We start from the raw sequence: 26,257 nt of genomic DNA, 5'->3' as shown, positions 1-26,257 counted from the left end.
CCGGTCGCAGCCGGGGCCTCGGCCCTCCCAGCGTGGGTGTGCACGGGAGGCAGCAGGTGAAGACGGGAGCCGAGTTCGTGCCGTCGGGGAGGAAAACGTGTCCGTGACTTGAGCAGCGCGTCAGGCACCGCCGCAGACGACTACACCGACCGGGGGGCGCCCGGGCGGCTACGGCGAGCGGGAGGGGGAAGCCGTCGTTGCTGTTTGGGGTCTGGTTTCCCGGTTAGCGCTCTCGGGGCGCGCCGGCGGGGCCGCGGGGCCGGGCGGGGGCACCATGTCGGCCTTCGAGAAGCCTCAGATCATCGCCCACATCCAGAAGGGCCTCAACTACACGGTGTTTGACTGCAAGTGGGTGCCCTGCAGCGCCAAGTTCGTGACCATGGGCAACTTCGCGCGGGGCACCGGCGTCGTCCAGCTGTACGAGATCCAGCACGGGGACCTGAAGCTGCTGAGGGAGGTGGGTGCGGCGGGGACCCGGGCGGGTCCGGGTCGGGGTCCGGGTCGGGGTCCGAGTCTGGGTCGTGTCCGGGTTGGGGTCCGGGTCGGGGTCAGGGGTCCGGGTCGGGGGTCCGGGTCGGGGTCCGGGTCGGGGGTCCGGGTCGGGGTCCGAGTCGGGGTCGTGTCCGGTTGGGGTCCGGGTCGGGGTCCGAGTCGGGGTCGTGTCCGGGTCGGGGTCCGGGTCGGGGTCGGGGTCCGAGTCGGGGTCGTGTCCGGGTCGGGGTCCGGGTCGGGGTCCGAGTCGGGGTCGTGTCCGGGTCCGGGTCGGGGTCCGAGTCGGGGTCGGTGGTCGTGTCCGGGTCGGGGTCCGGGTCGGGGGTCCGGGTCGGGGTCCGAGTCGGGGTCGTGTCCGGGTCGGGGTCCGGGTCGGGGTCCGAGTCGGGGTCGTGTCCGGGTCGGGGTCCGGGTCGGGGTCCGAGTCGAGGTCGTGTCCGGGTCGGGGGTCCGGGTCGGGGTCCGAGTCGGGGTCGTGTCCGGTTGGGGTCCGGGTCGGGGTCCGAGTCGGGGTCGTGTCCGGGTTGGGGTCCGGGTCGGGGTCCAGTCGGGGTCCGGGTCCAGGTCGGGGTCCGAGTCGGGGTCGTGTCGGGGCGGGGTCCGGGCGGGGTTGGGGTCCGGGTGTGTGTGTCCCCCCCCCCCCCGCTGCCCTAAACTGCTCCTTGAGAGAAGCAGCAGCGGAGGTGCCTGCGTAGGTGGAGGCGGCGCTGTCCGCAGGCGCAGGCGCAGGCGCAGGCGCAGGCAGGTGAATGACAGCGTCCCCGCCCTCGCGGTGTTTACTTTCCAGCCGGGGAGCAACGATCCGTTAAATAATCAGACCGAGGATGCATAAATACAAACCGAGATGAATTCTCCACCATAAAGGAACACGGTTCTGCGGGAGTAAAAGAAACTGGGGCTCGGGGGGGCTCAGCGGTGGAGCACCTGCCCGCGGCCCAGGGCGTGACCCCGGGGTCCCGGGATCCAGTCCCACGTGGGGCTCCCTGCATGGGGCCTGCTCCTCCCTCTGCCTGGGTCTCTGCCCCTCTCCCTCTGTGTCTCATGAATAAATAAGACCTTAAAAAAACAACAACAACTGGAGAGCATCTGCTTGGATGAGACAGGTGTTAAACTGTCAGCTAAAGGATAAACACAGTTTGCATCGGCAAGCTTGGATTAGAAGGTACATGAGATCCCGTCGAACTGTAAATTTCTCCGAGTGCTGGTTTTCTCGTTCAGTTTGTCTTTTCTTGCCAAGTACTTAGGTCAGAGTTCCTAAGCATGGCCAAGTCGTCTTCGCCTGGTCTTCTGTAGTTCACTGGTTAGCCCCCAGGCACCCGTTGCTGTTTTAGGGTCCAGTTGGGATGACTTGATCCCCACAGGAGCACGTCTTGACACTGCATTCCTCGGGTACTTAGGGTCCGCTCCAGAAGTACGCAGTTGTGTCCCGTTTGTCTCTAAGTAGATGGTAAGCTCCTGGGGAGTCAGGGTAGCGTGTTTCATGAGTGGGGCTTGTAAGGTTCAGCCGCTCAATAAATCACCTGCTAAAAGCACGAGTGTACGTATACCTGTAAAAGGACGTAACTTGGGAAATTTAGATAATTGGTTTATGGATCATTAACCAACAGGCGTCAGGGTTTGAACAACTGGGAGACCTTGGAATAGGAGACAGAAATTTACAGGTGAAGCATTAGGAGCAGATACCAGCTACCGTCACATTTAACCAGAGAGCATTTGCAGACTTGTGGCTTTTAAGGTAGGATTTGTGCACATTTCAGGACTACACTCGTTGTACAAGGCGAAATAGTGCCCTTTGTCTCTGTCTCTTGGCAACCTATGCCAAGACACTATGCTGAAGAAGGGCCCAGGTACTCAAGGGACGAATCCCTTCTTCTAAAGAGAGGATAAAACTAGCGCAGAGACACTTTTAAGAACTTGGATTACGTTTGGCTGTGATGGTGCAGTGGGAAAGGCTGTAGGTTTAATACAGGCTTGGTGATTCCCAACCCGTACTGTGCACAGGATCAGCAGAGTGCGCTCTGGGGGTGGGGTGGGGAGGGGTGCGGTGTGTTTTAAAATATTCAGGCCGTGGTCCCACCTTGGGGAATGCTGATGCCGTGGGACTCTTGCATCTACACTAGGGGGGCCTGGACATCAGTATTTTTAAGACGTCAGCTACATGATTCTAACAGGTACCAGGGCTGACTGCCACTGGGTAGGTGAATTCTTGAAACACTTGGTTCTTCATTGTGGAACCACCTCAGGTCACGTGTTCCAAAGCTCGCGCATCCGAGGTAAAAATGTGGGAGGGATGCCGATGGGTCTCTGTCCGTGTGTGCCTGACCTCGGTATGAAGGACAGACGGAATGAGGGCCTGCTGTACGGCTGAGCTGTTTGTTCCGTCGCACGCAGGGTTGCAGGGTTCAAGTGAGAGCTGAGAATCTGTCTCTTTCTCATCAAACTTTACAGGTGTGAGACTTCCTCATCCTATAAAGGGCACCTTTTCTCTAATCGGCCCAAAGGACTAGGGGTGGCCCTGAAAGATGGAGTCATGGTTGTGGATGTTTATGGTGCAGAAATTAATTAAGCTAATAAAGTTCTGCTTTTTTAGCCCCGGCACCACTGAGTTTACCCTTTTTACCATTTGGTTGACTGACTTTTAATGTTAATTAAAGTAGCACCAGGATGCGGAGGAGGAAATACTGACAAGCTGTACTAGACCCACCCACAGGCAGAACAAAAATAGCTCTCATGGGAATTATCCCTCGTGGGCTGCCTTAATCATGTCAGCTTACTGCAGCAAAGAGAACCAACAGCTATGTCAAAAATGACCATCTATGATGTGTCATACAGCAAAAGTTATTACTATATACCAGTTTCTTTGTGAAACAAATTTTGTAAAATCTTTTTAGCCATTTTTTTCCTAATAAGAAGAATGTAAGTAACCATTGGATTTTTTGAACCTTTTTTCTCCCCCAAAGGTAGAATAATTTGACAGAGGCAGAGAAAGAGCCTTTTTATGAACTATTAAAACTTAGCTTCAGGACGCCTGGGTGGCTCAGTGGTTGGGCGTCTGCCTTTGGCTCAGGGCATGACCCTGGGGTCCCAGGATCAAGTCCTGCATCGGCCCCCACAGGGAGCCTGCTTCTCCCTCTGCCTGTGTCTCTGCCTCTCTCTGTGTCTCTCATGAACAAATAAAATCTTAAAAAAAAAAAAAAAAACTTAGGTTCGCTCTAGTGCTACTTCTTAAAGCTATTATGACCTCCATGAACATCTTAGAAAGAGAAAACACCCCTGCTTCTGTAAGTCCATTTGCCAGCAGAGCTCAGCTCTTCTCAGCAAACTGTAGTCGTCATCGTCATGCAGATAAGGTTCATACATTTGAGGTTTTAAAATATTTTTATATTTTGAAATAATTTGACTCTTGCACAGCAGACTATGAGTACCTATTTATTTTTCTTTGGTATAAGGAGACGAGAGAACATGAGGGAAGCATAAGTACCATATATTTACATCTCGTAAAGATACGAGTGAAGGTGAAAACCAAAGGACACTAGTCTGAAAGTAGGTTCAGTTCATGACTGTACCATCTCCCTCACCAGCCCATTGGTACTTCTCGTGACTCTCAGGTTTAGGGGTCGGGGCCCCTGGCCCTAGGGACCTTGAGTAAGCCTGTGTCCTCATCTGGAAAAGAGTGTTCCAAATACTTGGCTTGTAGTTGTGTTAAACAGAAAAGGGATGGCATAGCCTGGAGGGTCTAGAATGGTATCTGGTATGTGTGTTGAGTATATGGATGCTGTTTTCATTGTGGCATATAAATGACACCAGAAACTGTGTGTCATGTGAAACCGTGGTGGGAGAAATGGGAATATGGACTCCAGGAGTGGTTGCCCTTTCCCCAGCACTAGGAATGAGAGGTTAATGCTCTTTTATACTTTCATTCAACAGACGTTGAGCACCTACAAGGTTGCCTAACAGATGGGACGAGGCCCCCTTCTCATGGTTCTCATTCTAGAAAGGTTGGGATAGATAATTGAATAAAACAGTTTTACTGGTAAGTGCTTAGTAAAGAAGATTAAACAGGGTGAGTGATAGTGCTTTGGGGATTCCACTTCAGAATGGAGGAGCAGGGAAAGCCTCTTAGAGGAGGTGACATTTAAGCTGAAATCCAAATTGCGAGAAGGAAAATCTCATGATGTGAGGGAAGAGCGATTCAGGCATTAGTTAATAGTAAGTGCAAATGTCCTGAGGTTGAAATGACTTTATTGTGTCTAAAGAGCAACAAGAAAGCTAGAGATGTGGCTGCAGTGTAGTAGAGAGGAGAGAAGCGGGGAATAAGATCAGAGAATCACGGCGAGATTGCAAGGAGCTCTGTACGTTTTGTCTACCACAGGCCTTGGTGCCACTCCTGCGAGTCTGGGCCTCTATAGGTGGAGATGCATTTGTTTCATTCCATTATATTCCAGTGAAGACTGACTTTCAGAATTTGTGCAATGACAAATGTGGACACATCTACTACAGGATCTATTGTAGTAAAGCGGTTCTTAGTTTGGTTTCTTTCCTTCTCAGGTAGGGATTGTCAGACGTGTTCAGGTGCCAGAACTCTGAACGCTGCGGTGCTGTTTTTGGGAGTCCGTAAAACAAGGAATAGTCGGTTCCAATTCTGCACAAAGAAGGGGTTTTCCAGTCGAAAAATCTGGCTGCATTATCATAATGTGGTCTTTGTAGCATGTGAAGTAACCAGACCTAAGTTTCATGAAACGAAGACAGAATCTTCATTTCCAGGTTTTCTTACGGGTGTGCATTTGCTGATATTTTCTAACAGACGATCTGAAAGAGATATGCAAAAAAACTTAAGTTTGAGAAAAACTATCAATTAACAGCTTTAAACTGTGTGTGTGTGTGTGTGAATTTATGTTGGCACCGGAAGATCAGTATGTTCTAGGAGCGTGGCTTGAAATTCTCTGTTTCAAAGGGGGAAAAGGTAAGAGTCAGATAGAGGTCGCGTGGGGAGGACGGTGTTTTATTACCAGCAGGAGAATCCTCAAAGGCCTGTGCGGACCGCAGGCCTGAGGGGAGGTCAGCTTGGGGCTGGAGGCTTGTTGGCCCAGGAGGCGGCCCCGGGGCAGCGGGCTGCAGCCCAGCACCGCAGGACGTAGGCGGGAGGTCAGGACCAGGACCGCTGGACCGCGCTGTCCCGGCCCTGGGCGGGGCTCCCGGCCCCCCAGCCCCCGGGGGGCTTCATCCCCCTGGGGCCGATTCCGGGTTCCCTGGCTCCACGCTGACCCCTGGCCCGGGCCGCCCGGAGGGAGAGAGGGCGGGTCCACCCACCAGCTGGCCGCCGTGGGACCCCTGTACCCCGGTACCAGCCGCAGCCCTGGTGCTCCAGGGATCCGGCGCCCACCGGGCCGGGCTGTTGCGGGGCCTGGAGGCCGCAGAGCTCCTGGGTGACCCCGGCTCCGACCGCTCTGTTGACAGCACTTTGGTTCATTGTGCTGCTGTGTTACAGCTCCGTCGGGAAGGTAACAAGGGAATATCAGTTTCTGAATAACCGATATTATCTCAGACCACACATGGGTTAAGAAGAACAAATGATTCAGTGATTCCGAGGTTCTCATCAGTACGTGCCTTGCAGCCGCGCCGTTGGGGGTGGCTGCTTCGCTCACCGGGCGGCAGGGCGGCTGTGGGTGCTTCCCGCGGCCCTGGCTCCAGAGCAGGCGCTGATCTCTCCAGATCCCAGACAAAGCTCAGTAGGCTGCGGGCTTCCAAGGCCCCGTAGCACATAATGTCCCTTGGACCATGCAAGAAGTTTAGTTGTAGTTTGGTTAAGTGAATAAGAAAATTCTTTTTCTTTAAAAAGTGCTATGTAAAACGAACTAGGGGTGGTGGAAGGGGAGGTGGCCGGGGGTTTGGGGGGGGGGACTGGGTGACGGGCACTGAGGGGAGCACTGGACAGGGTGAGCACTCGGTGTTATTCTGTATGTTGGCAAATTGAACACCAATAAAAAATAAATTTATTATTAAAAAATAAAAAGTGCTATGTATACCTTTATATGGAAGTGCCCAGCCAAACACTGAAAATGTCAGGGAAGATATTTTTTAAATTCTATGATACAGGCTAAGCCTAGTAGGAGGGATGAAGATTGGCCCAGGAGGCTGAAAGGTTATGAGAAGAAATCTAGAAGCTGGAGAACTCTGTGGAGAGATAAAAAGTTAAGTCCAGAATATTATGCCAAAAAAAAAAAAAGTCAAAGGAGAATATGTTATGGGCCTCCCTGTATTAGAGCAAACCTGTGTATGCTTGTAAATGTGTAGGAAAAGGTCCAGAAGGATGGGGATTATTACCCTGGGAAGCACCAGAGGGAGACTCACTTCTTGATGCTCGGTTTTTTTGTCTTGTTTGCATTTTTATAGGGAACACATATTACTTGTGTACACATTAATAATGAGAAATTTAGAGTTTACAAGAGATTAGATAAGAGGAATAGTTTTGCCGTGACGAGGCCGACAGCAAAAGGGAGGTGATAGAGGACCGGAGCGTGGTGTCAGCCGGTCTCCCGTAGCGGCCTCGACTGATCCCACGTGGCCCGAGTTCTAGGGTCTGAGGCAGCGGCAGACTCCAGGAAGGGCTTCAGTGGCCGGGCCAGGGCGGTTGGGGTGGGCGGGGGCAGCAGAGAAATGGGAAGCCTCAGAAGTAAGGGGAGATCAGCGGAGGCCCCGCGAGGGGTGGGAGCCGGTGCGAGGAGCAGGGTGCGGAGCAGGGTGCGAGGAGCCTGTGCGGGGATCGCATAGGAGTTGCTGTTTGGGCCGTAAACTCCTTGAGGGCGTGGCCGGTCTTGTTGGTGTTCGTGTCCCATCTGCCTAGTTCATTAATTTGCATCCAGCAGGAGCTTACGAAAAATGTTGACTGCCTGGTTGGACAGGTGTGCGGAGCTGAATGCTTCAAGCTCTTCCCCCGCGGCAGGAGGGTGTCACACGGTCTCATCCCTAAGGACCCTTTGGTGACACGGTCTGTACGTGGTTAACGTAGTCTCGTTTCTTAAATAGTGCATCGGTGTGTGGTTGTTTTACTAACACGATTGTGTGCGATACCGGGAGCAGTTGCTCTTTAAAGAGACTTCAAAATATTGGTTACTCCAGACCAGTAGCAGCGCCCTTGGTACTCACGTGTATACAGATCTCTGCATGGATAAGGTCCCGGAGAGAATAGGGACATAAACATTCTCGGTTTATAGGGTTCTGCAGGGAAAACTATAAGAGACACATAAACATTTTTGTTCCTGTAGCCATCTGGTAAGAGTAATATCTTCATTATGTTCTCATTTCTACTGAGGATCTTAAAGAAGAATAGCACATTAAATGCAGAAAGTTTCATATTTGCAAACCATGCCAGAGACGGTGTACTTGTCAGCATTAGAATGTCTCATTAGTGAGATGAGAGGACAGGCAAAATTAAGACTCATTCTCTTTGACAGTCACATACTTTTAAACTATAGAAAAGCGACTAGAGGAAAAGCATGACAATTTTGATCAGAAAATGTTTTAATTGCCTTTGTATTACGTGTCTTATTTAAGTCCTATAATAGAGCCATAAATACCATGAGTTATATAAAGAGCTGCTTACATAAATAACGTATCCTCTCTCCCTGCCTCCTGTCAAGATTGAAAAGGCCAAACCCATTAAATGTGGAACATTTGGTGCAACATCTTTACAGCAGAGATATTTAGCGACTGGAGATTTTGCTGGAAACCTTCATGTATGGTAAGATTATTTAATCAATACTAAGACACGAGGTAGGTATTTTCTTTGATAGTCTTGTCAGTCTTCTTCTGAAAGGGAGAATTCTAATTTTAAAATGTTTCTTGTTCATTTTTAACTGTTTATAAAAATGTGAGAATTGTCTTTTAATACATATTTCTAGATTTCATATTCAAAATCTCTTTAAAAATACTTTAAATTTTCTTTAGATTTTGAATGATGTTGCCAGTATTTATTTCCACACATGCTGTTTGGTGCTAGCGTTTAATACCCTGTATGTGTACGTAAAGGGCTCTTCCCCGCACATGTGTTAACGCAGAACAGTTAGATATTGTTTACATGTCAGCAAGACAATTAGCCTTACTGAATGATACACAGAGATTTTGTTTTGATTTTTTTAATGTAGAACTCTCACTGAAAAAATGTTAATACTTTAGTTGATATCTAAGCACAACTTTTCAGGAATGCGTCTGTTGAGCAAATCAATGTAAACCTGTTACTAATGAACAAAACCATTATTATGCCAAAGGCTTGTAATTTTCATGTTCGACCTGGATTTATTTTCTCATATTGAAATTAAATTGCAGGAACTGATATTCCTTTTAATTCTTTCTCAAGAATATCTTATTTTAACTGTTTAAAGTAGATAGTGATGTTCTAGAAGAAATCATCCTCTCTGCTTCATGTTTTCTAAGGTGATTTTTCTTGATTCTCACTCAGAATCTGCTGCTTTCTAATTGAATTACTTTGAAATATCTCTCTTAGAATATAAAACAGAATGAAGCTATTTTAACTTCCTTTGCTTTAACTGCTTAGTCAGCACTTAGCAGAATGCACCGGTTCTTACATGCTGTGTCATATACTTTCACAGAAATCAGGAGAGGCCAGTCTGATTGTTATTTTTTAAAATAACATATTTCGGGATCCCTGGGTGGCGCAGCGGTTTGGCGCCTGCCTTTGGCCCAGGGCGCGATCCTGGAGACCCGGGATCGAGTCCCACGTCGGGCTCCCGGGGCATGGAGCCTGCTTCTCCCTCTGCCTGTGTCTCTGCCTCTCTCTCTATCTATCTCTCTGTGACTATCATAAATAAAAAATAAATTAAAAATAAAATAAAATAACATATTTCAGTATAAGAATATGCAAAAAATATAACTGTTGACTGTCTTCCTATTAGAGTCTCCTAAAATAGTTATAGGTATTACTGACTTACTATCATTGTTTAATCTTACAATTTCATGTTATAAAAAGCAGTGTCGTAAAGTCTGTCAAAGCAGTTCTTTTAAGTAGAACCTCAGTCCTATTTAGTCTGATTCTTTCACAGTGATGCTACAAAGGTAAACATCTCTTAACCAGGTTGAGCTATCTGAAATTTTAATCAGAGAGATTTTACTAATAAATCTTGGGATAATAATCTAGTAATAAGTTGGGATCACATTTTGTGAATAGCTGCATTTATTATTATTTTTTTAAAGTATAAGTTGTCAAAAACCGACTTGTTAAAGAGAAATGTGGGTTAAAGGCTCTAGGAAAAAAAGGGAGGCATGAGAAGGGGTATATTAACAAAACCTACTTGAGCCTACCATCTCGGGGAGACTCAGACACTCATAGTAGCAGGTACTTTCCTGCATTCCTCTCTCTTAACTAACCTAGATTTAGACAGACTTACATTTATTGTGACCAGCATGATGATACACTAAGAAATATGTAACTAGATGAAAATACAGAATTTATTATTTTTTTAATTTATTTATTCATGAGAGACACAAGAGAGAAACAGAGACACAGGCAGAGGGAGAAGCAGGCTCCCTGCGGGAGCCCGATACAGGACTCCTTCCCAGGCCCTCAGGATCATGCCCTGAGCTGAAGGCAGATGGTCAACCACTGAGCCACCCAGGCATCTGGAAAATAGTATGGAATGTAGTGAGAAAATAGTACATTATAAAGGAGGAAAGGTACAAAGTAAACACTATTCATATTTTATCCTTCCAAATGATCTCAAGATCAGACTAGCAAGGCCTATTTTGGAAACATTCTGAATTACTTTGAACTTACTCTGTGTTTAAAGTAGTGATGATTAGACTTCAGTGGACCAAAGGGTCAGAAGATTTGGGGCTCCTCCTCCATTACGTCTGGAAAGGAGCCCAGGAATCTGCATTTATTAGCAGGCTCACCTGGTAAATCATGTGCAGAGGCCCTAGATGATGATCTCCAAGAATCACTAAGTGAGTTGCAAGTTGAATGATGGCAGTTCTCATTGAGGACTTGACAGTAGCTAAAGAGGAGACAAAATATTGAAAGTAAATGTATAAATTATGTTCATACCTGAAACCCTTATTTTTTTTTGAAACCCTTATTTATTTTTAAACAAAAATCTAAATTTGATGTGCATTCTTAAATTTCAGTAATGGACTAAATGTGTGGGCCTCGTGGAGTAAATAAGAGGCTGTGTTCTGTTGTCTAGGAATTTGGAAGCTCCAGAGATCCCAGTATATTCCGTAAAGGGCCATAAAGAAATTATAAATACCATAGATGGCGTAGGTGGACTGGGAATTGGGGAAGGTGCGCCTGAAATTGTGACTGGCAGCCGAGATGGTAAGTTAAAGTATTCTCTGTATTTAAAAATGCTTTCTCTTTAGATCCTTGTACAACAGTTCATCTTCTCTATGTGAAAATCCTCTTCAGTAGCCTTGACTCCTTAAATCTAATGGTACACTTTTTTAATAGGCAAGTTGAATTGCTTATCCCTCAACTGCCTCAGACTTCTGGGTGTTTTGAGACAGAGGCATAGCCCTTACCATTTTAGTTTTGAGCTGGTTCAACTACTACCACTGTTTCCTATGAACCTTGAAGATTTAAAATTTCCTCACAGGTTTTTGAGGCAGCTGACAATATAGGGTGGGAGGCAGCTTTTCATTTTTGTGATGGGGCGGAGGGAAGGAGAGGGAGAATCTGAGCAGCCTCCACGCCCAGTGCAGAGCCCAACACCGGGCTTGATCTCACGACCCTGAGATCATGACGTGAGCCGAAATCAAGAGTTGCATGCTCAACCCACTGAACCGCCCAGGCGCCCCTCACTTTCTTTTTTTTCAAAAGCAGAATTAGTACTTGTGAAAACTGTCGTGTTGACAGCTGGTTGAACATCGAAGGTCTGTGATCCTCCACCGAGCGTTGTAGAAGGATCCGAGGGCACCAACTTTACTTGTCCACCCTGCGGTTACTAAGGGGACAGGTCTGTTGGTGTTCAGAGGTGTTCTGAATGCCTGTGAAGGGAGTCAGAATTTGCTTCCTCATAAAATACTTGGCACCTTAGTGAGTTTGGCTGGTTTTTAATGGCTGCTCAAGACCATGAGGAAATTGTTTTATTTTTATTTTTTTAAATTTTTATTTATTTATGATAGTCACACACAGAGAGAGAGAGAGAGAGAGAGAGAGAGAGAGAGAGAGAGAGGCAGAGACACAGGCAGAGGGAGAAGCAGGCTCCATGCACCGGGAGCCTGACGTGGGATTCGATCCCGGGTCTCCAGGATCGCGCCCTGGGCCAAAGGCAGGCGCTAAACCGCTGCGCCACCCAGGGATCCCGAGGAGATTGTTTTAAAAGAAAAGTGAAATATATTTTTCTAAGAGTTTATTCAGAGTGTCTGTTTTAGAAATCAGTTATTCCTTTTAATCATAAAAGTCATATGGAATATAGAAGGAAAATTAGCATTCAGTCTTCCACAGCAGCATAACCCTTAGATTTGTTTTCCTTTCTAGCCTCATCTACAATTTTGTATAGCTGTCAGTGTGGATATGATTTTTGTCTTTTTAAATTTTGTGTTTTGTCATACGCAGATGTTGCCGTTTCCATCACTGCCATTCTAATGACTTTGTGATAGTCACTACACTATGGGTGTAGCTCAGGCGTCCTTAACCATGTCTTTGTTAATAAGCATTCAGTTTGTGTTAAGTTTTTGTTTATTGTTTTAGGAGAGTGGCTTTAAAATAATGAAGGAATGAGTATCATCATGTATATAACTTTCTTAGAATTAGCATATTTTCTTAATTTTTAAAATTTACTGTCAGACTTTCCAAAGTACCCGTGCACATTCCACGCTACAGTAGAGGAGGTGGATTTCCAGTCTACCCTACCGGCATTGATTTTCCTCCCCCCACCCCCCTAATTTTATAGATAAAAATCGTAGTCCATTCCAATTTGTGTTAACTTCTGTATTTACCTTTCTGTATTTGTCAGTTAGTTTTGCTTTGTGAATTGTCTATTTATGTTCTTTGCTCATTTAACTATTGCAAATTCCATATGAATCTTATCAATTTGTATGAACCCTCTAGCGTAATAATTTGTATTTGTATGAACCCTCTAGAGTAATATAATAACCTCTTGTCACATTTGTGAGAAATTTTTTTAATGACACACTTTATTTTATCCTTGGAGATAAATCTAGTGGGATATCTCTCCTTTTCCTGAGTTTATTATCTCTTTTAAGGATTTTTTACCCTTTTCCTGTTGTCTCTCAAGTACTTGCCTCTTAGCTATTTTATTAAATGCATTTGTATTTCTTATAGGCAATGAGGAGTTTAGTTAGTAGTCCTGTAATTTGCATTAAAAGGAGAAGCATTGAGAAGACGTATGTGTTAATTTTATTTAATATTTCCCTCATCTCTGTTGCCACAGGGAAATTAAACTTAATTGTGTGTGAGATAGTATTCTATAACTCCATATAAGAAATCGTAACTGTAAAAATTAGAGTTTATTCATCTGTATAAGAAAAATGCCAACGGTTACATGGGTTGTATGGAAAAAAATGGAAATGACACTGATATTATTCTAAATAACCAGTGTATTAGGTTTAGGCTCAAAGAAAATAAGACATAATCTGAATTAATAACTTTTGTGTTTCCTTTGTCATTCATACCTTGTTGATAACTTCAGAACAGCTGTTGGCTTTTCTGTATCTAGTAACTTAGACATCGAGACTGACAATAACATAGGGGTTATGTCTGGTATTAAATACAACTTGCCCAAGTAGAAGTCAGAAATATGTGAGTATTCTTCGAGTGTTCTATGGTCTGTCGTATTGCCACAGACACAGGAAGTCATAGGAAGAGAATGCAGAAATGTCATCAATCACTATTGAATTTTGCCAACTCACTTGTGTGTACGACAGGCACTGTGAAGGTGTGGGACCCAAGACAAAAAGATGATCCTGTTGCCAATATGGAACCTGTACAAGGAGAGAACAAGAGGGACTGTTGGACTGTGGCATTTGGTAAATTATTGAAGAACCTTGCGTTTGAGGTATCAGATGGTGAACAGCGCAGTGCTTCAAGAAATTCCCAATAGTCTCCTTACAGTCTGTTTTGTGGATTGTTCTGATAGTGTATTGAGGCAGATAGAGACGGTGCTTATTAATGTCAGCCTCTGGGGCCTCGGTTTGAATCCTCACTTTGTTATTTCTTGGCTGAGTGAAGTGGGCAACTTACCAAGCTTCTCTCTGTTCCTTAACTTCTGCATTTATAAAGCAGAACTAATAATAGAATTTACCTAATAGCATTATGAGGATTCAGTGAATTAATACATGGAAAGTGCTGAGACTTGTGCTTAAATTATTAAGTGCTCAAAATATTTGCTACTATTACACACTTCTGTTTAACTAGATAATGTTGATCTGGTTTGGAGCCAAATGCCATTAGTGGAGCTAAGCAGAGTCTCAAAATCAAATGGTGACCTAACAAATCTTACGTTATACTCGACACAGACAATGTTATTTTCTAGAACATCGTTATGCCATTACAGAATTATTTATCATTTGATAACGTATGTTCCTCTGTTACTATTACTTAAAATGCACATTGACTTTGTAGGACTAAATGATGTGTGCCCTAGTATCTCTCTTGCTGACAGCCATAATTAAAATAATTTTTGCTCCTAAAGGATACGGATCATACTTAGTTGGAAATCTGTATGTTCTTTCTTCTTTTTCTTCCCATAATCTTGTGTAGATAACAGGCATTAAAAGTGCGACTTAATAGTATATGTGAACTATTTAACTTTTATATGTTGTTTAAAAATTGCAGTATTATTTAATCAGAGGAAAGTCTTAGATTTCCAATTAAAAAAATAAGTTATTGTATGGGAATTACTGTGTTTGTATGTTATGAGCAATAATATATAAATTTAGTGCATGTACACTCTAGGGAGAAATTTCAGAATTTGTATTTAGAATCATCATCTAAAATTTGATACAATAATTAAAATGTAATTACCTGTGGGTCCATTAATGCCTTTCATCTTTGATCTAAGGGACATAAGTGCAGTTTTAAATTTGGGACATTAAGTTTGAAAAACAATTGATCTGACTCTTTTATGAATGTCAGGTACATGCAGAACAGTGTGAACATGCAGAGGTGAGAGATTCGCAGTCTTGCCTCAAGAAGCTTATAGTTTAGTAAAGAGGGTATGACGTCTACGCTAATGATGGTACAAGGCGGGAATGATAAAAGGTGACAAGAGGTGTGGATGAATATAGAAGGCATCTCGAGGGACAGGTGGCTGTGGAGGAAGAACATTTTGACCCCAGGCCAAGTATATATAGTATTTGAATCACTGAAGTTGGGAGGAAATGTCAAGCCTGGGGAATAGCCTGAAATGTGCCCAAGAACATATGTTGGAGGAAACCGTGGCGGGAGTAGCCTTTCCGAAGTCAGGAGTGTTTAGATGGTTGGAGGCGGAGGTGAACTTTTGAGAGTTTTTGTGGGGATGAGATGTGACCAGAACTTGAGGAAGATCAAATTGGTGGTGTGTGGCGGGTAAAGGGGAGTGCCAGAGGTCCTCCAGAAGCACCCCGGGATCCACGCAGGATGAGTTGAACCTCAGGTTACAGTCTTATTGCAGCTGTGATCGTTCCTACAACTACGCACAGATCACAGTGTGTTAACTTACCAGTTCAGATTTATTTCCGTGCAAAGAGAACACCAGACGACATTTTGTAAAATGAAGGAGTTTTCAGGTTGTTTCTATTTGCGTCCAAATGTAGTTGCTGCCAGAGAAAGCAACCGTAGCACAGCTGTAGTTCTTCTACCCAAAGCTGCTGTGTTTGGACATAACCCACCCGGCCGCGTGCGGATCCGGCAGAGAAGGAAGGGCGCTTCCACGTAGACTCCGGTGAACACCGGTCAGCCCTTCACTAGAGAACCTCAGCAAGGGAGGCTTTAAAAAAAAAAAACAAAAAAAACAACAAAAAAATAAAACAACTCAAAAACCAGTATCAGATAGCCAGCCTGATAATCCTGACGTCCCCTCAGGGTTGGCAACTCGAGATTTGGCCTCTTGTGGTTTTTTGGTCTGATTTGGTACCAATTATATGTGTGTTTTACGACGTGATTTCAGCAGCCTTCAGACGAGCCTTCCTAAAGACCCGCAATGCGTCTTGATTTCCAGGCAATGCTTACAATCAAGAGGAGCGTGTTGTTTGTGCTGGCTATGACAATGGCGACATCAAACTGTTTGATCTGAGAAATATGTCCTTGCGGTGGGAGACCAACATAAAAAATGGGGTAACGTACACTTGGCTTCTGTGTGGGTGGTCCGAGCGTGCTTTTGTCCACCTCCGAACTACTTCAGAAGGAGAGCGCCCCTCGTGGCTCATCTCGGGCAGCCTCCTGCCCATGGCTTTGAACCTTCGGGGCTGTTCAGCCCTCTGAGAATGTAATGATTCTCATCAGGGGTCCTCTCTTCAGAAAGTGAGCACACGTTGAGATGTGCTGTGACAGTCCCTGGTGGCCACCAGCCCCCGTGGCCTGTCTGTGGACCCCTGTGGGCGAGGCCGTGTGATAGTGAAGTGAGGTGGTAACGGGCCCCGTGCCTGCTAATACTGGAAAGCCTGAAACAGTAATAGCCTCCCCAAGTACTTTCAGATTTGGGGGTCGTGAATTGTAGACCTTTAGTGAAGAATGTGGTTCCTTCCTGTTTTTTAAAATCAGCTTTGACTGGGCGGTAGAAAATAAAGTTACATGAAAACAGTAGAAGCTCCCATGGGTTTCCAGATTGATCTCAAAAGATATAGTGATTATTTAAATGCTTTCACATGAACTGATAATTTTACTGTTTGACTTAGTTTAAAAGAACCTCCTGAATAACAGTCATTGGACCATCAATAATACGTATTTTCTATTTCAGGTGTGCAGCTTGGAGTTTGACAGAAAAGACATAAGTATGAATAAATTGGTAGCTACGTCCCTGGAAGGAAAATTTCATGTTTTTGATATGAGGACACAGCATCCAACTAAAGGTTTTGCCTCTGTTTCAGAAAAGGTAAGTTAGGAGAGAAATGTCTTTCTATGCAGAGGAATGTTCATAGCTTGTTTTAGACTAATAAATAGAATTAGTCACCGAGGTTCCTTCCAGGTCTTTATGTGAAGGGAGCTATTTTTAATGCATTCCTGTAGGAACTTGACAAGTTTTTCTGTGCAGAGAGTACTTTCCCAAAGTTTATCAATTTTAGATTTCTTGATTACAATAAAGGCTTCTCAGTTGGCTAAGGATCTTATTTTGTAGTTTAAGAACAATCGCAAGACAACTAGCTGATGCTAAGAACTGCATCAACAAAATGTAGCCTTATGCTTTCTAATAAATATATAATATTTGTGTTAATATCTAATTATATACTTCTCAAAACATATCAACATGTGTATGTTATTTCATTTCATTTTATATTCCGGTTTGCTATATTAAGTGAAATCATTCAAAGCATTAATCATGGGCACATAGTAGATTCAGAAAAATTATTTATTCAGTCACTCATTTACACATATACGTACCGTATGTTGTTCCAGACGTATTTGAGTAGCTTGGAAGGAAACATCCACGGCACCTGGTGGCTCAGTCGGTTAAGCATCAGCCTTCGGCTCAGGTCGTGATCCCGGGGTCCTGGGATGGAGCCCTGCATGGGGCTCCTGCTCAGCGGGGAGCCTGCTTCTCCCTCTCCCCCAGCCCCTCCCCCTGTACTCTCTGTCAAATAAGTGAATAAAGAAAATCTTAAAAAGAAGGAAACGTACAGTATTACGACATCAAAAATAGATCAAGAAAGCAGATCGCAGGGAAAAAACTGGTTAAAGAAAGAAAAAAACAAGATGATGAAGCCTGGAGTAAGGGGATTGCATAAAATTCAAGCTGAAACACCCTGTCATTTGCCGGAGGGTTGGGAATGTGACTCTGACCTTCCTTGAATGTGGAAGTAAAGATCCGTTACAGGTTTGTAGTTTCCATAAGATTAAAACTTGTAAGTTGCTCAGGAACTAAACATTTACTCTCTTGCTCCCTCTCCCTCCATCACGGATTCAGTAGCACTTCTCAAACCTTCCTGTCTTGTCTTATTTTGTTATTACTGCTAATTATTATTATTACTGCATATAAATTGCTGTCACTGCCTGATGAACTAAATTCTTAACAACGTAGCTGTAAGTTACAGTATCTTTTGCCTTGTTATTTCAGAATATAGTAAGTGCCTATCAGCAGCTTAAAGCATTTTATTAAATAGGCTCTTATACAATTGTAACACGTTTCTCAGCCAGTGGTTGGTTTGTTTTTTTTTTTAAGATTTTATTTATTTGAGAGCATGAGTGAGAGAGCACAAGCAGGGAGAGTGGCCGAGGGAGAGGGACAAACAGACCCCCCTGAGCAGGAAGCCTGACTCAGGGCTGGATCCCAGGACCTGGGATCACGACCGGAGCCAAAGGCAGACGCTTAACCACTGAGCCACCCAGGTGCCCCCGTAGCCAGTGTATTTTAAGAGGTCACATCCCCTCTTGCTTTGTGTGTGTGTATGTTTTTATTCAGTTCTCAGAAGAGAAAAGAGTTTAAACTATAAAATAAACTGAAATACGTTTTAACACCTTGAACCCAATCACTTGAGGACTCTTAAACTTGAATATGGGATTTTATTTTACAAGACTATTCAGTCAAATGCCAAGACTAATCGCTCACTGAAATGTGAAGTGTCTAAGAATTACCTAGATCTAGTTGGTCTCAAGCAGAAATCCTTCCTCCCTCGCGCTCCCTCCATCTTTCCTGCCTGCTCCCCCACCGCCCACCATCTCGCTGTCTCTCAAGTTCCTTGCAGTGACTCTTACACCATTAACACTGATTTACTAGCTGTTGTCGAGGTGCTCTTAACCTGCCAGGTGCCATTTTTGTCTTTTAGTTTAATATGACTGATAAAGACCCTGGCTTTTTATGACCTTAAACACCATCTTTAAGTCCTTGTGGTCCTTATTTTGAAGCCTGGACAAGTCAGATGGTATAAAATAAAGATAAGGCTCTGGGAGCTTTAAATTAAAATTCATTCTGTATATGAGAACTCTGTGTAGTTCCCACTCAGTTTGCTGGAAACCTGAAGCTGCCGTAAAACATAAAGTCTACTGTTTTTGAAAAAAAAATTCAGCCTGTACTTTTTTCACCTTTGGATGAAGTATATGTATTTGCATTTTGAGTTTTTCTTCTCTCTCAGAGTGAGCTAGAGATATTTAAATGTGCAGAAATCGATTTGCATAATTATGGTACTATAAACTTACATGGACTTTTATTCTGATAGCATTTTTTTAATCCACCAGAACTTTGTTTTATAAAGCAATAAAGAAAAATGATGCTTTTTGTGAGGGACTCTGTAGTAATCTCTGTAGCCCTTACAAAGACACGTGCCGGAAATACTTCAACTACTTTTATAACAGTTGAATTCTAGTAAAACAATTTTTTTCCTGCAGAGTTTCTCTATTTGCGCAGTCTTTTTTATCATGTCAATGTAAAAACTAGTTGTGTGCCTCTTGTCCTGTCTAGGCCCATAAATCAACTGTGTGGCAGGTCCGACACCTGCCACAGAACCGAGAGCTCTTCCTGACGGCCGGGGGCGCCGGCAGCCTTCACCTCTGGAAGTAGTAAGTCTCTGCCGCGCACGTTGCTCCTTTTTAAGTCACTGGTGGGCGGAAGGTAGGAGTAGAGTGAACTTTGTTGTCTCTCTTCCTCCTTTGACTTCGTTCATTTTGATATGTTTTTAAGTTAAGTGGTATTACGTAAGTGTTATTTTGCCAGGTTTAAAAAAAATTAATGTACTTATTTTACACTTAGTAAATACTAACATTCTTTAGACACACTAAAGATATTGGGCATTTTAGTTGTGTCTTCCGTATAGCAGGGTAACGTAGGAATTGTTCTTTTCATAGATATAAAATCATAGTTTTTGCTAGGTTTCCGTTGTTTGTTTTCTTTTGTAATTTTGATATGAAAAATTTGAACAAAGGCTTTTGAAACATCATTCTGGTTGCTAGAAACACTGCCTTTTGAGAATAGGAAGACGGTTGGAATTCTTAATTTTAGATCCTGATAATTCCCTTGCCCAAGTTCAGCTACCATTGCTGTGAAGGAACCAGCACAGTGCCGAGGCCCCTGATGGCGTCCAGGGAAAGCCTGGCTGTCAAGTGGGCTGTGTGCGGCGGGCAGGGCGAGGGCAAGGTACAGCTGCCGCTCTGCTCGGCGTGCCAAGCCCTCAGGTGGCACGTACCAGGTCAGCGGTCATTTAAAAGGCCTGATAAAAGTTGAGAATTAATGGTTTTTCTTTCGCCATCACTAAAGGCAAAAAAACCAACAACACACAAATGAAAGGATATTTCAAAAGTAACGTTTGATTAACGACACACGAATAAGAACACTCTTCAGCACGGCTGGGACTTTGCCATGTGCAAAATACTCGTCTATTTATCAGCTGCTGTTAGGAGCTAGCAGGGAGTCTGAGAAACAGGGCTGCGTGTGGGAAGGGTTCAGGCGTTAGGGATCCAGCTGACCAAAACCGGGGAGTGAATGTTTTCGGTCAAGACTGTATAGTTTCTGTTAGTTAGAAGCAGAGGAGAAGCCGTAAGAATTCTGGGAGAACGGCCGGTGGACAGCCCACTGGTGGCTTCCCTTTGCCTGGTACGCTGCCCATCGTCCCTCCCTGCTGCCTCCAGCCCAGGGCTCCGGCCCCGTGGTGAGCCGAGCGGGGCCCATCGGTATCCTGCGGGGACCGTGCTCTTCAGGCTCCTTCCCTGAAAAACTCCTTCCAGTTTCCTTTGTCAGCCACATTCCATGCGACGTGCAAACGTATCTGCAGCTAGAATTTTTGATGACAGTGTAAAGTGGGGTCTTGTATGTAATCAGAAATTTGAAGCTTATCTTCGTATGAATTTTCATCTTCATCGTAACAGATACCTAGTCTTTCTTCAGATTGGTTAGGAGCTTTGCTGTCGGAGTTGTCACTACACCAGCAGAAGAGACTTGGTTTAAGTAGCATGATATTTGGCTTTCTTTCCATTTGCCAGTCTCCCTCGGTAGTAATGTCGTTGTTATACAATTACTGAGTACCTGAGAGTTCCTAGAGCATCTCATCTAGTTAAATCAGAGATTGTTTTTTAAGTGGATGGACTCCAACATGCAGATTTCTTGTGTGTATTTGGTTTTTTTAAAATTTTATTTACATTCAATTAATATAATGTGTTACTAGTGTCAGAGGTAGAGGTCAGTGATTCATCAGTCGGTGCCCTCCTTCATGCCCGTCACCAGGTACCCCCCACCCCCTTCCCTCCAGCAACCCTCAGTTTGTTTCCTAGAGTTAAGAGTCTCTTAGGTTTGTCTCCATCACTGATTGCATCTTATTTTTTCCTCTCTTCCCCTGTGATCCTCTGTTTCTTAAATTCAGCATGAGTGAGATCATATAATTGTCTCTTTCTCTGATTGACTTATTTCACGTAGCATAACACCCTCTAGCTCTATCCACGTCTTTCTCAATGGGAAGATTTCTTTCTTTCTTTTTTTTTGATGGCTGAGTAGTAGTCTAGTGTGTGTGTGTACTACATCTTACATATACTACATCTTCTTCATCCAATTTTTGTGTATTTAAAACTCACACATGTGCATATACATTCTTAAAACTTTAATAGATAATATAGAAGATTTTAAAAATCTTTGTTTTAAATACTAAATAATTGCATCCTTTGCCAAGAGACATGAAAAAATTCTGTAAACTGTGTCATCATCTGAATGTCTTACTCCTTTTAATCAAAAGAGGTTGTATGGTCCAAGAAGAAGAAAGAATAGTAGGGATCTACCCAGCACTTGTGTTTCTGCTCTGCTTCTGAGTTGCTTTGTCCCTCTCACACTCTTGGCCTCTATGAGCATCGAGGAAATGAAGGTAATGTCATGGTCGGTACCGAACAGGCTTTAGAGCCCCTCTGAGGAAGATTATTCCTGTTTTTCACTAGGAACTCCTTTCCCCCTTCTCAAATCTAGACCAAATGGTATTTATAGTTGTTAACCTTCAGCTCTACTTATTTTATGAATTTATATGTTCAGCTGAAAAAAAGAAGTTCTTAGAATTGCTTTTTTTTTTTTTAAAGCAATGATTTTTTTTTAAGATCTAAAGTCTCCTAGCAGCACATTTCCATGGCAATGGTACACACAAGGTCTGTGGGCTTAGGTCTGTGTCATAGAGCTCGACAGTTAGGAACAGAGTCTGCTGCTCATTCTGGATGTGCTTAGGCGACGTTCCGCAGATGTTACTTACAGCTTTTGCCTTTGCACTTGCACTGCCTGTGGTGTCCAGGAAGCCGGATCTAGAGAAGGACTGCGTAAAGGATTATCAGGAACACCAAGCAAGTTTAATAAATAAGGCTAGGTCAACCTAGAACTTTATAATAAAAGAGAATACAGGTTCAAGCTGAGCAGAGATGATGTTTAAAAGTTTTTAGTAGAACCGAGCCCTTTATTTCTTTTTTAAAGCTATATTTTGGGGGATGAGGCTGAGGCTGAAATAGTGTCGATTTGTATAAAACGCAACATGGAGAGATTCTTTAAGTCCTTATCACCTTGAGTACCCAGCAGAGAAGTAAAAATGGAGCTACTGGACTGTATGTGTATAAATACGGTGTGGAGAACGCTAGGATCTCTGTCCTTACCCCTCCGGTCTTGTTTGCAGCGAGTACCCTATTCAGCGGTCAAAGAAAGATTCTGAGGGAGTCGAGATGGGAGTTGCGGGCTCGGTCAGCCTCCTGCAGAACGTCACCTTGTCTACCCAGCCCATTTCCAGTCTCGACTGGAGTCCAGATAAAAGGGGTCTCTGCATCTGCAGTTCTTTTGATCAAATGGTAAGAGTACTGATCGTTACAAAACTCCATAAAATTTGATCCGAAGACTTAGGACCTGAAACCTTCCGGAGGAACGCTCAGAGTATTTAGGACGTGCCCGGGGATCCTCTGGCCCTCACTGAGCAGAGTTGGATTTGACGGATGAAAACAGTCCCCAGATGCAAACGTCCAGACCCGCCTCCCTCCGGGTGTGAAAAACATCGAGAGGTGTGTTCCATCCACCGGACTCGAACTGGTTTGCTGCAGCGTGGGGGGACCGCTGTCTCCAGAGCCGGCGCTGCTCATCTCTCCTCCATCTCTATGAAAAAGTTGGTACTTTTCTGCATTTAAACATGTTTTCAATTTGTTCTTCGACCCCAGAGTTACATATTTTACCATAATACCTGGTTTCAAATAGTTCAGTCTCGGTAAAAGTACCATGAATTAACCTTCATAAATATACTTTGAGAGATTTCAGTGTCAGTACGTTTCTGTACAGACTATTACTTTATAAAATACCGAAATGGCACGGTCAGACTAGATTTGGTAACTGTTTTCAGCTGTAAGACTCCTAAAACGAAATATTTACCAAGTGAATATTTATAGTGACCTCTTTTTACCTAAAAAACAGGAGTCAAATTAGACTTGCTTATTGGCTGGTAAGTGATGTTGAGATGTAGAAGATTATGGGGGTTTTCTAGCCTTATTTTTTTGTCAAATCTTTTCATATATTTTATAAATAAATTTGTTTTTGAAATCTGTGGAAGCTTTGATTCTGTCCATGTAACAGTAGTAATAAGGCCAACACCATCACTTCTTTGCTTTATAAATGCTTAGTAAGTACCTCTCGATCCACGGTTTCATCGTGCTCACCGGATCTTTGGCTCGGCTCAGAGGCATTCACTTTATCACGCCTTCCTTAAGCCTACCCTCCCCTCGCCCTCAACTCAGGAGTCGGAGCACCTAAAACACTTTAATATGTAAGAGTCCTGTGACTTTATGGTGCTTAGAAACTCAGTGTTTTGGAGTATTAAATTCAGAAAATTGACCTTTTAAAAAATCCCCAAGAGGTTTTTTTGCTGCGGTCATAATTATGGAAGTAAAACTGAAACTGAATTTAAAAGCTGTACCTGCTGGGTTGTTTTGTTTTGTTTTTCATTTTTAAAAGAAAAATAAAAAATATGGAATTCTCTTTTAGGAAACTTGTATTGGGTGGTGCAATTAGGTTTAAGTCAAGAACAATAATTACTTCTGTTTCATTAAATCTGCCATGGACTGTAAGGTGATCGATCTCCCACCACTCACCGGGAAAGGAAAATGCCGCCCCCAAAGCCCATACACACTTCTCATCACTCAGCATTTCTTCACTATTCACTGGATGTTCTTTTAAACTTAGGTATGTGGTTTTTTTCTTGTGCGTCCTTACAAAGGAAAACATAAATAAATTCGGTACGATATGCCTCCGATGTCTCCCAATTCAGAGGCTGAGCCTCCTAAATCACCTTTCTGTGTTTTCCTTGCAGCATTGTCCTTTGTGCCATAAAAAATGTTGGTGATGCCGCACACGTGTCTGCTCTGAGTTTGGGCCTCGGAGCCTCCTCTTGGGCGCGGGGATACCTGGGGGGGACGGCCCCAGAGAGCAAGGAGGGAATCCCTGTCCCCAAGGCCATGCGAGTGGCCTTCCCCGCGGTCCCTGCAGCTGCACGTCCTACACCGCGCGTTCAGCACCCGGGACGTGGACAGCTCTGTGCGGGCCTCCTGCGGCCCACGGTCGGCTCCGTGGGCTGGGGCCGTGCTGGCGTCAGACCCCGTGTGCCTTGCACTAACGCGGCCCGCCTAGGAGGATTTGGGGGCGTTTATAGAGAAGCAGAAACACCAGAGAAGCAAAATCGCTGGGGATTTTATGAGACGGGACCTTGTACGGCTCCGGGAGTTGCCTGGGCAGCCGGGGGGCAGCAGGCAACAGCAAGGCCCAGCGGGGACCCGAGCCTGTGCCCTGGGGACCCTGGGCAGGCCCTGGAGCACGCGTGCACACGCCCCCGGCCCAGACGCTGCAGGCGCCGCAGCGGGGTCCCGGGAAGGGCACGGCCACCCGCTTACAGGGAGCCAGCTGCCCGGTGACCACGGCCTGGGCCTCTTCCGCCTTCCAGGACCCACCCTGACCTCTCTCCTGCCCCCACCGCGCACTCCCCACCTTTTCAAGCTCCCTAACCTGGACTTGCAGGTTTGTGGTGGGGACCTACCCTGGGCACATAAGGGGCCCAGATGTTTGGGGGCCACGCTGCAGGTGCTCATGGAAGCTCAGTCGCTGGCTTCTCTGGAAGCCGGGTCTGCATTTGTGGAGGTGGGAGGCATCATCCCTGAACTCCAAGAACTCAGGATCGGAGAGAGGAGGTGATCCGATGGAAAGAAGAGCCAGTGACCAGTGCGGTGACCCCCGGAGTAGGAATTGGGATGAAGGTGACCAGGGAGGGAAGCTGAAGCTGCAGAGGGGTTGACGGAGGACACAGGGGTCTGGGCCTGGGCTTGAGGCTGCTTGCTCAGGCCGGGGGGGCCGGGCTGGAGGGGGGACGCTGGTGACGGGCATGTGCGTGACCCTGGGGGCAAGGACAGGGACACTGATCGTGGCGTCAGCTGCTGGGGAGACGCGGGCCTCTTCCCCCTGGGCTCACTGCAGCCTCAGGCCCCCCACCCCCGCGTGCTGGCGAGCACCCCGAGGATGGGTCGGCGCGGCTGAGCGCCCCCTCCCTGCCCACCCGGGACCCTGGGCCACGGCCAAGCCCCGGGAGCCCCGAACCCTCATCACGCGATGAGCCCCCGGCTCCCACTCCACAAACCACGACCTCACGCAAATGAAAGGGGACTTGATCTGCGGCCTTGACCAGGCCAAGTGGCGTGGCTCGGGAGTCAGGCCCTGCGTGCCGGGCACCTGCGGGGGACTCCCCGGGCACCTGTGGGGCACTCACCCCAGGCACCTGCGGGGGGCTCCCCGGGAAGCAGGGCCGAGGTCACAGCCCAGCTGCCCACCAAGGCCCGTCATCTCCGGAACCACACGCACTGCGCCCCTGGGGACCGTGCTGTCCCCGCTGTGCTACCGGCACCGTCACCCCAACAAGCTGCTCTGCTGGGGAGAGTCCACACTGACAAACCCGGGAAGCACGTTGATTGAATAGTGGCCTTGAATCAGTAATTCTGCAAGTTTCTGATTCTACGGAGCTATTACCTTTTTCATCAGATGGGCCCCTCCTAAAGAGGGCCAGAGGGTCTTCTGGAAAGTTCCTGAGACTGGAGGAAGGTGGGTTGTGGGTGCTGTGGAGTCCCCGGCTCTGCAGGCCGTGCTGCGCGGGCACATTTCCTTGGGTGGCCTGAGCCGAGGACGGGCTCGGAGGGACCCTGGGCCTCGGGGGGCTCTGCGGGCTGAGGTGAGCACCTGGCGAGGGGGGAGGCCACCGGGAGGACGCGGCAGGCACACGGGGGGACAGTGGCCCCCAGCGCTGCCGGGGCGCCCAGCAGAGCCTGCCTGTGCTCAGCTGGGAAGGGAGCTGGGTGGCGGGGACTGCAGCTGCAGGTCCCCGAGCCTGGGACGCGGCGGCCTAGTGTCCTGTACCGGGCAGGGGTGGGGAGCCCCCGGCCTGCAGGCCCCTCAAGGGCCTCGCTCCTGCCCTGGTAGCCCTGCAAGTGCCCCTGCGGCGGGAGGTGGCGGCACAGAACGGCCGAGCCCCGGACAGCGTGGCCAGTGCGGCCAAGGGGCCCGTCGTGCGGCCACACCTCGCCGAGAGCCGGCCAGGAAGGGCTGGACCACGGCACCCCCGGAACAAAAAGGGCATCTCTACTCCGGAACTCGGGAAAATGGACGTTGATCTCACTTTAGGAGTTTGCTGCAAA

General features: G+C 46.0%; 1 protein-coding gene across 1 annotated transcript; it reads left to right on the top strand.

Moving 5' to 3' along the window:
- The first annotated feature begins 5 nt into the window (after positions 1-5).
- On the top strand, positions 6-23,133 carry DNAAF10 (dynein axonemal assembly factor 10). Its single transcript, XM_055328011.1, has 8 exons — positions 6-457; positions 8,133-8,233; positions 10,692-10,822; positions 13,393-13,494; positions 15,666-15,781; positions 16,404-16,538; positions 19,059-19,156; positions 22,225-23,133. The coding sequence occupies exons 1-8, from the start codon at positions 275-277 to the stop codon at positions 22,430-22,432; spliced, it is 1,074 nt and encodes a 357-aa protein (XP_055183986.1). The 5' UTR covers positions 6-274; the 3' UTR covers positions 22,433-23,133.
- The last annotated feature ends 3,124 nt before the right edge of the window (positions 23,134-26,257 follow it).

This window comes from Nyctereutes procyonoides, unplaced genomic scaffold (genome assembly GCF_905146905.1).
Source record: "Nyctereutes procyonoides isolate TBG_1078 unplaced genomic scaffold, NYPRO_anot_genome, whole genome shotgun sequence".
Lineage (NCBI taxonomy): Eukaryota > Metazoa > Chordata > Mammalia > Carnivora > Canidae > Nyctereutes > Nyctereutes procyonoides.
The sequence above is the reverse complement of the archived record's forward strand: the minus strand, read 5'-3'. Positions and strand labels throughout refer to the sequence as shown.